We start from the raw sequence: 13093 nt of genomic DNA, 5'->3' as shown, positions 1-13093 counted from the left end.
CAATATTTAATAAACACCATGGTAAAATGAAATAAGTAACATATTTCTTACCTAGCGTTGCATTTCGGCTAAGTTAAAAAGCCGAAAGTCAAGGAGGCAAATTTGTTGCCTAGGAGCGACGTCATCTGAAGGTGCTTTTTTATTGGCTGTTGCTAGATGACATCACTTCTGTGTGACACACTTGCAAACGTCTTTATTCAGGTTAATATTGAAATAAATCTACTTAAAATCACATTTAAAATCATCCCCAAAGGCTCATGTATTAAATTAATTACGAAGGACTAAAACAAAGGATATTTTTGCTATAATTATAAAATGTAGTTTAGATTAGTTTTTGCTTTTTAAAAAGCATTTTTGTTTTTATTTTATTTCGTTAATGAAAGAGTTCCATGAATTTTTGTTTGAGTTTTTTTGTTACTTTTTGTTAACTAAAATATCCTTGGTAAGAATTAAAAGTAAAAGGTCACCAGAATAAAAAAAATACTCAAGTTAAGTACAGATACTTGAAAAAACTTAAGTACAGTAACAAAGTACTTTGTTACTTCTCACATCTTCCCCCAAGCACAAACAGTTTTCAAACCGTTTCAAACCTTTTTATTTTTTTATTTTGTACTGTACTGGAGTATACTAAAGTATTTCAATGTAACGGACAAACTATTCTAATGGACGAGCCCTTCCCCCAATTAGTCAGTTAAAACAACACTGTACTTAGTCTTCTTCACCTCACCTGGTTTACAGAAGCAGGACCCATCCGCAGGTGAACACTGAGCTCCATTTTTACAATTACAGGTGGAGGAGCAATTCACACCATAAGATCCTGCTGGGCACGGGACTGAACAGTCGAAACCCTGGAAAAAAAATGTTAAACCAGATCAGAGGAGTCTTTGGATTTACTTTAGAAGGTTCATGTGCCACAATTCCAATTGTTTGTTCGTTTACAAGTGGCCCATTTCAGATATTTGTTTTTTAAAAAAAAACGCTTGAAAGTAGGTAAAAGGGAAAATTTAGAATCTTCAGTCATTGTTTTTGGAATACGGAAAGACACCAGAGTGCCCACAGAAAACTTCACACTGGAAGACCGTAGCCAAGAGTTGAACTCCAATTCTCAGAACTGTGACGCAGGTGTGCTCTAGCACCAGGCTTGGGGAGTAACGGAATACATGTATCGCCGTTACGTAATTAGATTACAAAAACAATGTAACTGTATTCTGTTACAGTTACAGGAAAAAACATGTAATCGGATTACAGGTACATTTATTAAAAATGGGGATTACTTTTTTTATTTCTACGATGAGAGAGTGCGAAAGAAGGCAAGAGAGCGAGAGAGAGTGAGAGAGAGAGAGAGAGACAGACAGAGAGAGACAGGGGCACCTTGTATAGAATATATATTGTGGTGATATTTATTTTTATTTTGTCTTCACAAACCAGGTCAGCTTACCAGCTCAGTGGCCTTGTGGTAGAGTGTCCGCCCTGAGACTGGGAGGTTGTGGGTTCAATCCCCGGCCGGGTCATACCAAAGACTATAAAAATGGGACCCATTGCCTCCCTGCTTGACAGTCAGTATAAAGGGTTGGAATTGGGGGGTTAGATCACCATATGATTCCCGAGCGCAATCCTTGCTGCTCACCGCTCCCTCAGGGGATGGGTCAAATGCGGAGAACGAATTTTGCCCCCACTTAGTTGGGTTTGACAATCAGTGGAATTTACCTTACCTTACAAACATACTCAATATTGGAGTAATCCAGTTACATTACTTTAATATTATGGTACTTGGATTACGTTACTAACTAAAAAAAAATTAGCAGGTAACTTGTAACGGATTACATTTTAAAAGTAGCCCTCCCAACCCTATCTAGCACACTGAACTGCCTGTATTTCAGAATGAAGTAAGGCAAATAACCTTCATTATTTGTAGCATCTAAGACAATTGACTGAAGCATTTGCGCTTGCTCTGTCTTGGCCGGGGTCGACGGATCCCGTCTTTGGTGGAGGTTTTCATGCATGCCAGATCCACCACACCAACATCTATCGAAATTCAAACACAATCTGCTTCTTCCTCTGGTCGTTGAATCGGTGGAGGGTGATGTCTGTGATCTCACTCTGCTTCATCTATCCTTCCTTCCTTTCCTCAGTCTTTCCTTTGGTCTCTTGAGGTCTCCCTAATTCTTTGGAATTTAGATGATTCTGGGGTTGGTGAAAGACTCTGGTTGGTAACCCGGTGGGTAGTAGGTAATGTCTGGTCGGTGCTGGATTTCACTTTCTCCTTTCTTTTCTTTGATCCTTCCTTGGGTCTCCTGACAACCTCACGACTCTAGCTGGATTCTAAAGTATTCGGTTTAGGTGAACGGTATGGGATTTTTAATAGGTTTTAGGTGAACTAATGAGTACACACTCACACATGCACACACACACACACATACAAAATAAAAAATAAAAATAAAAAAGAGAGCAATGTTGATGAAATGTCAAATCGGTAAAATTACCGAATGAACAATACTGAGCTATCTGTAAAAAAGAAAAAGAAAAAAAAAAGTCTGAAGCACTTGCTAACATGATAAATACTGAAAAGGTTTACCAAGAATCCTGGAGCACAAACACATTTTCCTGTTACACTGTGGCAGTCTGCACCATTTTGGCACTGGCACACCTGCTGGCAGGACTCGCCATAGAATCCTGGGGTGCACGTCTCATTGCAGTAGAGTCCGGACCAACCTGACAGACATGTACACTCCCCTGACATTGGATGACAGCTGGTGACAGACAAACACAGCATTATTGATGATCTTTTTGAGAGGTTAATGTTCTTATTTCAATTATTTAATCAGCCACCCGTTTTCTGTTTTGCTTGACCACATTATGGTCATGGGTGAGCTAGTGAATGAACTAAAGGGCTGCACAGTTTTGGCTAAAGTTTTGAAAGAAACGGGCTCTAATTGACCTTTGTTCAAGACCCACTTAGTTGAAAATGAGCAAAATACATATAGTGCAAAAACTGATTTTGTGCATTTTTTCCACTTATATAATAAGATTCAAGTACTATGTTTGTAGCCTGGAAATCCAGACTCATTCACAGCTTTGCCAGAGAGTGAGTCTGGTCAACCAACCTTTTTTTCCCCCAGAGCCGTACGGAGTAAAAATCCAACATGGCTACTACCCGAAGAGAGAAAGTAGTGAATGACTTATGTCGTTGCGGGAAAAACATGAAGATTGAAGAGTGACGTTGCTCACAACAACGACATCTTGCAAATAGACGAATTTGATTGGTAGGCCTGCTTAAGGCCGGTGCTGAATCGCCGTCTATGGATGCCTGTCCAGACCCACTTCAAGAAAATGGGTGTGGCTTCCCAGGCTACTATGTTTGTCGTGCATGTCATTCCAATTCTACAAAAAAAATATTAGGCTTATTCACGCTGTAGTAAAGGACAGTATACTTTAAGACCCAGTACAAGTGCACCTAAGCTATGTCTCCCATCTAGTGGTGAATGGTGAACTAAAAACTCTGCTTTTCGATGGCAATAGGTGCTTGATGTCCATAAAAATACATTTGAATTTATTCTTTTTTTCTTTTTTTGTAAGCCCTAAAAATTCTTTAAAAAACGCTGATAAACCCCCAATATACACTTTCCACAAAAAAACAGTTCTTTGTTCCCCACCCAAAGAAAACGTGGGGCGGAAAAATGTTGCGAGTAAACAATAGAGTACATACTTTGAAAAAAATGCAATATTGCATGATTAGAACTTTTTATCTATACTAATTGACATTTGACAAGTATTCTATTTGTTGTATATTTAGCACATCTTTAATTTTATTGACAGTACATATTTGTGTCATTGATATTTATGCGAACTATTCAGCCAGCCGATCATGTTTTTGCATGTCATGTTGTTGCCAATTAAACCAGTTAATCCTAAACTGGTACCTTAAAACGTAGAGGTAAAGAGGAACTACGTAGTTTAGTACTTTGAGTGAGAGTGACAGTTAAAGACAACAAAAATCAATATGCAGTAGTAGTAGTAGTAGTAGTAGTACTAGTAGTAGAGTAAAAAATTACACACACATGTGAGTGAGCCTACCATGATTTTACTTGGTAATATGTTTTTCTCCATGTGGCCCCTGGGTTAATATGAGTCTGACACCCCTGCTCTAAAGTGAAAAGTCTCTTAAAACTAGCAACCTTGAATTTCATGAAAGTTCTTGGGAAAAGATTGTGTTTGAAGTCAAAATCACTGCAATGAAACAAGTCAGCATATTATAGGCGATCATAAATATCCATATGTGAAGTCTGTTGACCACTCTGAAATTTAAAAATGCCATTAAATACAAGTCAGAATTCCACTAAATACGGTACCTCTGTGTATTCTGGGCAAAGCATGGACACTTCCTGTCACACAGTAGGCCATAGATTCCTTTGGGACACAGTCGGACATCACACGTCTCGCCTGTGAAGCCCGGCTCACACAAGCAGTTTCCGTAGTTATGGTAACATTTGCTGTTGTTTTTACAGCGACATCTCTTTGTACAGCCAGCACCATAAGTACCAACTGGACATTCATCCTGACACCTGTCCACAGAAATGCACAAAGTCACACATTTCAAACGATGGATGCAGTCATATATATATATATATATATATATAGATATACAACCTATGCAGAATATTGTATGAGGCTCTTCAAGAGCGACACTTGAAAGTGTTTGCACGTATATGTGCACCTAGAGAGAGAGCGTCGGCACTACGCTCTGTGACAAAGCGCTCCACAGTAGTACAGGGGACATTTTTAGACTACAGAATGAAGAAAATCTAATTAGCTTTTGGCATGGAAAATTAAAATCTCTCCCGGGACAGCTAGTTAAAAAAATAGAAAAATTCTGGAAAAAACAGGACAGGTGGCAACTCTACTCCTGTCTGTCCCATGTGTTTGCGCATGTTGCACTCGCTAGCTGCAGATTTGAAAGGGGGTGTGTCACTGTGTGTCACATGACAGTGTCACTGTGTCAGATGAGCAGAGACAAGATTTTACAAAATACGATTTTCGTCTCGTTTTTGTTCATGAACTAAAATGGCCATAGGTTTTAGTCCAGTTTTTATTGAGTGAAGTACATTTTCATCTCGTCTTCATTAATCTACAAAAATGCATATTGATTTAGTCCCAGTTATTGTTCATTAATGAGGGTTTTAGTCTAGTCTAGTTTTAGTCCAATGAAAAATGTGTGTTGACAAAATTGTTTTTGTTTAGTTTTCGTTGATGAAATTAACACTAGGGGAGAGAGAGAGAGAGAGAGAGAGAGAGAGAGAGAGAGAGAGAGAGAGAGAGAGAGAGAGAGAGAGAGAGAGAGAGAGAGAGAGATTGATACATTGTCAAATAAAGCACTCTGGTCAACGTATAATGTAGACAAAGCACTGTATAATTGCACTCCATTTACTATTTTAACCAAATTGTGTTTTTCATTTGTTGGATTATGATTTACACTATGGCCATTTTAGTTCATGAACAAAAACGAGACGAAAATCATATTTTGTAAAATCTTGTCTCTGCTCATCTGACACAGTGACACTGTCATGTGACACACAGTGACACACCCCCTTTCAAATCTGCAGCTAGAGAGTGCAACATGCGCAAACACATGGGACAGACAGGAGTAGAGTTGCCACCTGTCCTGTTTTTTCCAGAATTTTTTTATTTTTTTAACTAGCTGTCCCGGGAGAGATTTTAATTTTCCATGCCAAAAGCTAATTAGATTTTCTTCATTCTGTAGTCTAAAAATGTCCCCTGTACTACTGTGGAGCGCTTTGTCACAGAGCGTACTGCCGACGCTCTCTCTCTAGGTGTTCTTTGGATTACCGTAATTCTGGCACCGTTTCTGAAAATTTCCAACGCTGTCTGAAAGCTAAGACCTTGCTCTTTACAGAAAAGAGAACGTAAAAGTGCACGAAAGTGCAAAGAGAGCCACAGCGGGGGATTTTGAGACGTCACATTTCATATCTATAGTAGTGTGTGTGTGTATATGGGTGTGTGCAGTCCTCATGTATGTACTTCTCTACACATGTATACTTCTGTGAAGACTTCTGGGAAGTCTTCTACTTATTGCTGTACTTCTTATTTAATTTAAATTTTATCTCTTTCTATTCTGTTGTTTTTTTCTTTACTGTAAACTGCAGCTTGTCGGAGTCCAGGAAAAAGTTCCGGACGGGGAAAATAAAAGCATATCGTATCGTATATCAATTTGAACAAAAAAAATTAAAAAGATGGTATGTAGCCGATATCGGCACTTGTATTACATGGTGGCTTTTTATAGAACTGTTCACCAAGGCTGTGACTTTGTAGTGTGTATTTAATTGTGTGAAATCTGCATTGTTGGTGACGTTTTTCTAGAATAGTTATGCGTTGCTTTTTAAAAATAAAAATAAAAAATCTTTAGAGTGTATGCCTTGTTTGTACTTTACAGTGTGTGTAACTAGCGGAATATTCCACTAAGATCAGTTTGTTTAGTGATGAGGGACATACATTGCATTAAAGGCTGAGGCATGCAGCTTTGGAGAACCAAAAATGCCAAATTAATTAATTAATTTATTAAAACAAGTCAAAATAAAAACTGACATAAAATATAATTAACAATTTAAATACAAAAAATACACATAAATGGAAATAAAAACAAAAATATATCAAGTAAAGATAAATACAAAAATAAATATATACATCGATTTAAATATAAATCAATAACTAAAAAGGCTCTGCTCTCATATGTATTTATTTCATGTTGCAGAGGCTTTCAGCATGAAAAGCATCATGAAATGTTATTCAAATGAGCGTGTCTTGGGTTGGACATGTGAAATTCTGCATATTTTTAAAATTGTAAAATACAACTTGACCCCAGTCTCCACAAATATATGCATTTTTATTAAATTTATTACTGCTAAATTTTGACGTGGACGTGTCTCATGTCTGCTTCGTTGTGACAGGAATTCCCCCAGTACAGGCTTTCCAAGTAAGGGGTGGTCATTAATCATGCGTGAAAAAAAATGGTGGCGTTAAATGAACTATATATATGTATATATATATATATATATATATATATATATATATATATATAGCAATAAACATAACTACATGCATTAAAGTAAAGCATTTAATAAATGTTTGCGTGTGACATTCAGAATATTTGTTAATGTCAAACTATTGTTTTGTTTTTTCAATTATGCAAGTAATTAATTGATTATAAAAGGAGGAGGATGAGCGAGTGCAGTGGATAAAAATTGTCGAAAAAAATAACACATGACACGTGCTCTTTAAATTTGGCAGGCAAAAAATTTGATTAAAAAAGCCTTTTTAATGAAGCGATTAATCATGATCAATCAAAATTCTAAGATGTTTATCAATGCCCGAGCTTGGTCCAGTGTCCCTTTTTTTCACAAATCCAAGGTGGCAACCCTAGACAGGAGGCGGATTCACAATGAAAGGTTAAAAAAAAGTAAATTATAGTTATAACGTAACATTAATCTAACGGCTGTAATGTTCCAACAATAATGTTAATCCGGACTAAAACTGAGGCAAAATTTTAAAATGGCGGATAAAATTAACACTAGACTGCAGCACACGCATGAACGCGTGCACATGTGAAAATCTTGACTGCGACCAAACAGAAGATGGTCGCGCCATTCACTTTCTCTAATTGATTTGGAATTGGTGGATAAAAGTTGACCGCTATTTACCGCAAACAACAAAGTTATGTCTTTTCACATGTTTTCAGCAGCTATCTTCAAACATGTACACCTAATTTGGAAACAAATGATGAATTTGAGTGAATGATGAATTAATTAACTTTACAGGACTGTAATAAAATATAAGTCCTTATTTGTGGGAATAATACATATATAGTTCACACGCATGCGCACACGCATACGAGATCTTTAACTACACCAAAGCCTATTTGGCAGTTTTCGCAAATAAAACACGTTGCCGGCAAAGCACTACAAATAACTAGTCCAATTAATTCCCCTTTCCTATTTGTTCAGTATTCGTGAGGGGCCCTCACTAGGCTGTTAATGGTTTCCAGAAAGTTAGGGCGCGGCATGTGCTGGTGATTTCCAAGCAGCGTTATACCATGACGTTTGGCTTCACTCAAATCCTTTTTTACTCTTAATGGGCACATGGACGGGCTATTCCTGTCTCATCACTGGCTTGCTTAAGTATATGGTGCATGCCCTCTGATATTGCTAATTATATGGAGTTAAAGTTGTGGTGGGCTCTCAGCTAAGATTTGTCCCCACCCCCCCTCCTGGAGTAAAAAGGTGTCTCTTACCGTTCTCCCGTATATCCGGGGCTGCAGAGGCACTGTCCAGTGGATGAACTGCATAAGGCATTGTTGTGACATTGGCATTCTTGGGAACAGTTTCGCCCAAATTTCGCCTCTGGACATGGTTGTCCACATACTGTACCCTATAAAATACAACAACACATTCATACAGCAAATAAAGATAATTTTTAACATTTCGGGAAGTACTAATATTGAAATAATAAAATTTCTGAGAGAGAAATGACAAAATAAATGTCAATGTCATGTGCATGTGTTAAATGTAGACCTGTAGACAGGATGTGGCTTGACAATGTTGGGAAGAAAATTGAAAGCAGGGGGAAACAGAATGCCTGTCTCTTTCCACACTACAGAAATAGACATACCAACCTCAATGACGCACTGGCCAGCACTCAATAAGGAAATTCCCCGCACTTCCTTTTCTTAAGTTCTTGCTTTTTTCAGATGACGGAATTCACTTTCACTTTCTCTTGCTCTCCATTTGATGCACATTTTGATAAAGGCAACACATATGCGGTAGTATTCTTTAAATATCTCCATATGCTATTTAGTATTTCAAATTTACCACTGAACAACACTTGAGCACCTGTTCTTCAAGTTCACAATTTCTACAAAACTAAAGGAACAGAGCTCAATTATTTGTTTGGGTTGAATTAGATTACTTACTACCCCAGATTCAAATTTCTTCAAAAGAGCAGAGGTGGCAAGTCCAGGTCCAGAAAGTAAAAACCCTACCACAGTTTGGCTAGCTAGCTAGCTAACACCAGTGGCTAAAGCCAAACTGTGGCAGGGCTTTTACTTTCTGGACATGGATTTGCCTGGATTTGTCTGCAAAACAGACATGACAGTTTCTAGGCTTGTTAGGCTGAGTTTGGTGTTCAGGAATTTGGCTTTTAAATATTTAGGATGAAGCTCAATGAGATTGACAGTTCAATGTTGTGATGGTTAGTACTGCTGCCTTGTTGAAATTCCTACTTGGGTCTTAATCTTAGCTCGGGTTTATATGTTTTCCTGTGATTGCATGGGCTCTTTCACTGACTCGGGTTGTCTCATAGAATGCAAACACGTATTTGGTTCACTGAGGTTAGGTTCATTGAGATGATATCTCTGAAGGCATACTCACACCAGACACAAACAACCAGGCAATATGTATCATGCTTGTTGAAGACATCCATCCATTTTATATGCTCCTTGTCGTCATTATGGTCAAGGGTGAACTGGTGAACTGGAACCTATCCCAGTTGATTATGAGCAATTGGCAGGATACACCCTTGACCAAGGGTTCACAACCGCAGTCCTCGAGTACCCCTATCCAGCCTGTTTTCCATGTCTCCCACAGCCAACACAGCTGAGGATCGTTATCAGGCTTCAGGCAGAGCTTGCTGATTAGCTGATCTTTTGAAACACCTGTGTTGGCTGTGGAAGACATGAAAAATAGGCTGGATAGGGGTACTCGAGAACCGCAGTTGAGAACCACTGCCCTAGACAGGTCACAAAAAAGCCAATTGTAGGTCACATATAGATAAACAACCCTTCACACTCACAATAACAATGGACAGTCTTCAATAACCAAACATGCCTGTTCTTGGAATATGTGAGAAGAGGAAACCCAAGCAAAAATAATGGACAAAGTCAGGAAAGTTATAGACAGATGTGGGAAATCCAGGTCCAGAAAGTAAAAACCCTGCCACAGTTTGGCTTTACCCACAGGTGTTTCTACTCATACGGCAGGTAAATGAGCTTGTTTATACAATCAGAGTTTCTAACAAGAGAGTTTCTGTAAGTTACAGCATTGATTCATAGAAAGTTGGCATCCATACAGTAAATGTGCTTAGGCACAATTGAGTCTAGTGCAAATTGAGCACAAGTAGCTGGGTTCAGCGGAGGGAGCGGTAACTTAAAACTGTCTCTTTGTGAGTGCACTTCACCTCCAATGACTCCCCCAAGTATGTGGCGAGGCGCTTTATTAACTATAACATCAGGGATGTCCAATGCCCCCACCAAAACAAAACATAAACTCCTTGCCATATGCCCTGAACCGGTTCTGCGCCCTGTTTGAAGACCACAGCAATAACAGCCCCAGTGTCAGACATACTCCGCCACTAGATTACACGCCACTCAGTGTGACCCCAGCAGATGTAAGAAAAACCCTGCGAAAGACCCCCAGGGTGGGCACTGATACACTGTGCCCATCAGCTGCCTGAGATGCTCACAGGCATTTTTAACAACAAAACCTCTATAATCCCTAGAGTGCCACATAAAGTGGTCAGAATGGCTATCAGCCAGTAGCCCATACGCTGATAGTCATGAAAGGCTTCAAGAAGCTGATTGTGGCTAAAATTAAAAACTTCAGTGATGCCACTGGTGACCCTCACCAAAACACCTACAGGAAGAACCACTTCACTTAAAAGACGCCTTCTAATAATTGGCTGGCACAGCAGAAACTCTTACTGTACTTCCAACTGCTCTTCCTGGATTTCTCCTCTGCCTTTAAAACCATCATCCCACAGACCCTGGTGTAGAAATTGAACATCATAGGAGTAGAATGGAGAACTGGGTGCTGGACTTCATGAAGAACAGACTACAGACTGGTCCAGAACACTGTCTCCTCTTCCATCATCCTCAGCAATAGCTCCTATTGGATTCTATATCTGCACTTAGGGATGGGCAATAAATCTAATTAATTGGTTACATTGTCATTTAAAAAATCGAATAGTTGAAAATTTGCTAAATTGCGAAATCGAGTTTTGTCTTCTGGACTATTAAAAACTATTTTTCTAATGTTCTGTTACATCCAAATGTTTTTATGCGTTGTAATTTTGCACAAGTGGCAGAATGCTGGATGGGTGGTTTACAAGACATGTTTACAATAGTTACCAACTACTTAATTGTGGCGTTTAAGCACAAACTGTGAATGTTAAGTTTCTGTTCAAACTGATTTAGAATCAGGTATACATTGTTGTTGTCTGAACATTTTACACAGGAATTAATTTTGAATAAATGAAACCTTTAAAAAAAATGTTTGTTGGGTTTATTAGATTCAAATCGATTAAACCGTAATCGTCCCGAAAAACTGGGATAAAAAAATTGAGATTTTATTTTTGGGCCATATCGACCAGCCCCTCTCTGCACTATAGGATCACAAGTCAGTTTTTTTTTCTGTTCTATTTTATTTGACTTTGACTAAATCTGATAATAAATCAGCAAATTGTGCTAGTATGGCAATAAAGTTCACTGAATCCTTCAAACAAAGATAGTGAGTCATGGTGTCTCATTCAACATTCAATGGCAGATCTTATAAATGTTTTTTTTCTGGAATGGGGAAAAGCTCCCATCAACACATGACTACCATAATTTCCAGACTATAAGACGCTACTTTTATCACTTGCATTCGACCCTGCGGCTAATATAACGGTGCGGCTTATCCAACAGATCACAAGGGGGCACACTATAAAAGAAGTGCAAGAGCGCCAGACGGAGCAAAACAAACAAAGTGAGCCCAGATAGGAGAGACAGAACAAGAGCAGAGACAAGACAGTTTGTGCCCTCATTATAGAAAAGAAACGGAGAAGTGCATAGGATGCTGCATTTAAGTTAAAGGCAATCGACCTGTTTGATTCTGACACTGAGTTTTTTTTTTCATTTTAAGAACGACAACAAAGTAGAGAGAGTGGCTGAAGAGGCCATTCTGGGCCTGTTTATTTCCAACACTGAGGAAGAGGACTTCAGTGGTTTTACGTAGTACGCAGGAGGAGGACGATGGCACGAGAATTACCGATAATGACGGACTTTTCTGCTATAGTAGGCTTGTTATCCTAGGTGGGTAGTAACAAGTTACATTTACTTGAGTAACTTTTTTGACCGTCTGAGCAACCCGTTAAAACCCTAGGCAGGTGGTACAATGCAAGCCTCAGGGACAAGGACCAAATAAAACAACTAAGGAAGGACATTTCCAAAAGTCTGGAAAACATTAATAAGACACTATTGCCAGGAAAACTTAAGCTCTGGTGCCTACAATTTGGTCTTCTCCCTCGAGTATTGTGGCCTCACACTCTATGAAGTCCCAATAACAACGGTGGAGAAGATGGAACGAAACATGACCTCATACATTAAGAAATGGCTCGGGGTCCCACGCTTTCTGACTAACATCAGCCTTTACGGCAAAGGGGTCCTTGAACTGCCTATAACAAGCCTAACCGAAGAGTACGGGTGCTCTAAAGTAAGACTCCAGATGACTTTGAAGGATTCTAGAGACCACACTATCAGTAATGTTGCACCACCCCTGGTAACTGGACGAAAATGGTCACCATCTAATGCGGTGCTGCAAGCTACATCAGCCCTGAGGCACAACAACATTGTGGGGCTTGTCCACCAGGGAAGAGGAGGCCTTGGCCTTGCTTTAAGTAAACCAACTTGGCGTAAGGCCTCAACATCAGAGGGGAAAAAAATGGTGGTGGAAGAGGTGCGCCGTCAAGAGGAGGTGGAAAGAAGCGCCAAGGCTGTCTCGCTTGCCAAACAAGGACAATGGATGAGGTGGGAAGGCCTGGAAGGAAGAAAACTCAGCTGGGGAGAGCTCTGGGAAATGGAAGCAAGCTACATCAGCTTCATCATTAGAGCAACTTACGATGTGCTCCCATCTCCAAAAAACCTCCACCAGTGGTATGAAGAGGACCCAACACATCCTGACCGGTTGTAAGACCAGCCTAACACAAGGCCGCTTCACCTGGAGGCACAACCAGGTCCTCAAGAGTCTGGCAGAAGCCATTGAGAGCAAGAGAA

At 39.4% G+C, this 13093-nt stretch overlaps 1 protein-coding gene across 2 annotated transcripts in view; it reads right to left on the bottom strand.

Moving 5' to 3' along the window:
- Window positions 1-13093, bottom strand: part of megf10 (multiple EGF-like-domains 10) — an 84310-nt gene that overhangs the window by 27474 nt on the left and 43743 nt on the right. The window contains exons 8-12 of one of the 2 annotated variants that reach the window (XM_077586367.1): window positions 8303-8439; window positions 4350-4562; window positions 4075-4227; window positions 2576-2750; window positions 728-848 (exon numbers count right to left, since the gene is read on the bottom strand). In XM_077586367.1, coding sequence (XP_077442493.1) covers window positions 728-848; window positions 2576-2750; window positions 4075-4227; window positions 4350-4562; window positions 8303-8439 — 799 coding nt within the window. The remainder of the gene's footprint in view (window positions 1-727; window positions 849-2575; window positions 2751-4074; window positions 4228-4349; window positions 4563-8302; window positions 8440-13093) is intronic. The other variant, XM_077586368.1, reaches the window with a different exon arrangement.

This window comes from Vanacampus margaritifer, chromosome 14, assembly GCF_051991255.1.
Source record: "Vanacampus margaritifer isolate UIUO_Vmar chromosome 14, RoL_Vmar_1.0, whole genome shotgun sequence".
Taxonomy (NCBI): domain Eukaryota; kingdom Metazoa; phylum Chordata; class Actinopteri; order Syngnathiformes; family Syngnathidae; genus Vanacampus; species Vanacampus margaritifer.
Note: the sequence above shows the minus strand (reverse complement) of the source record. Positions and strands in the feature narration are given on the sequence as shown.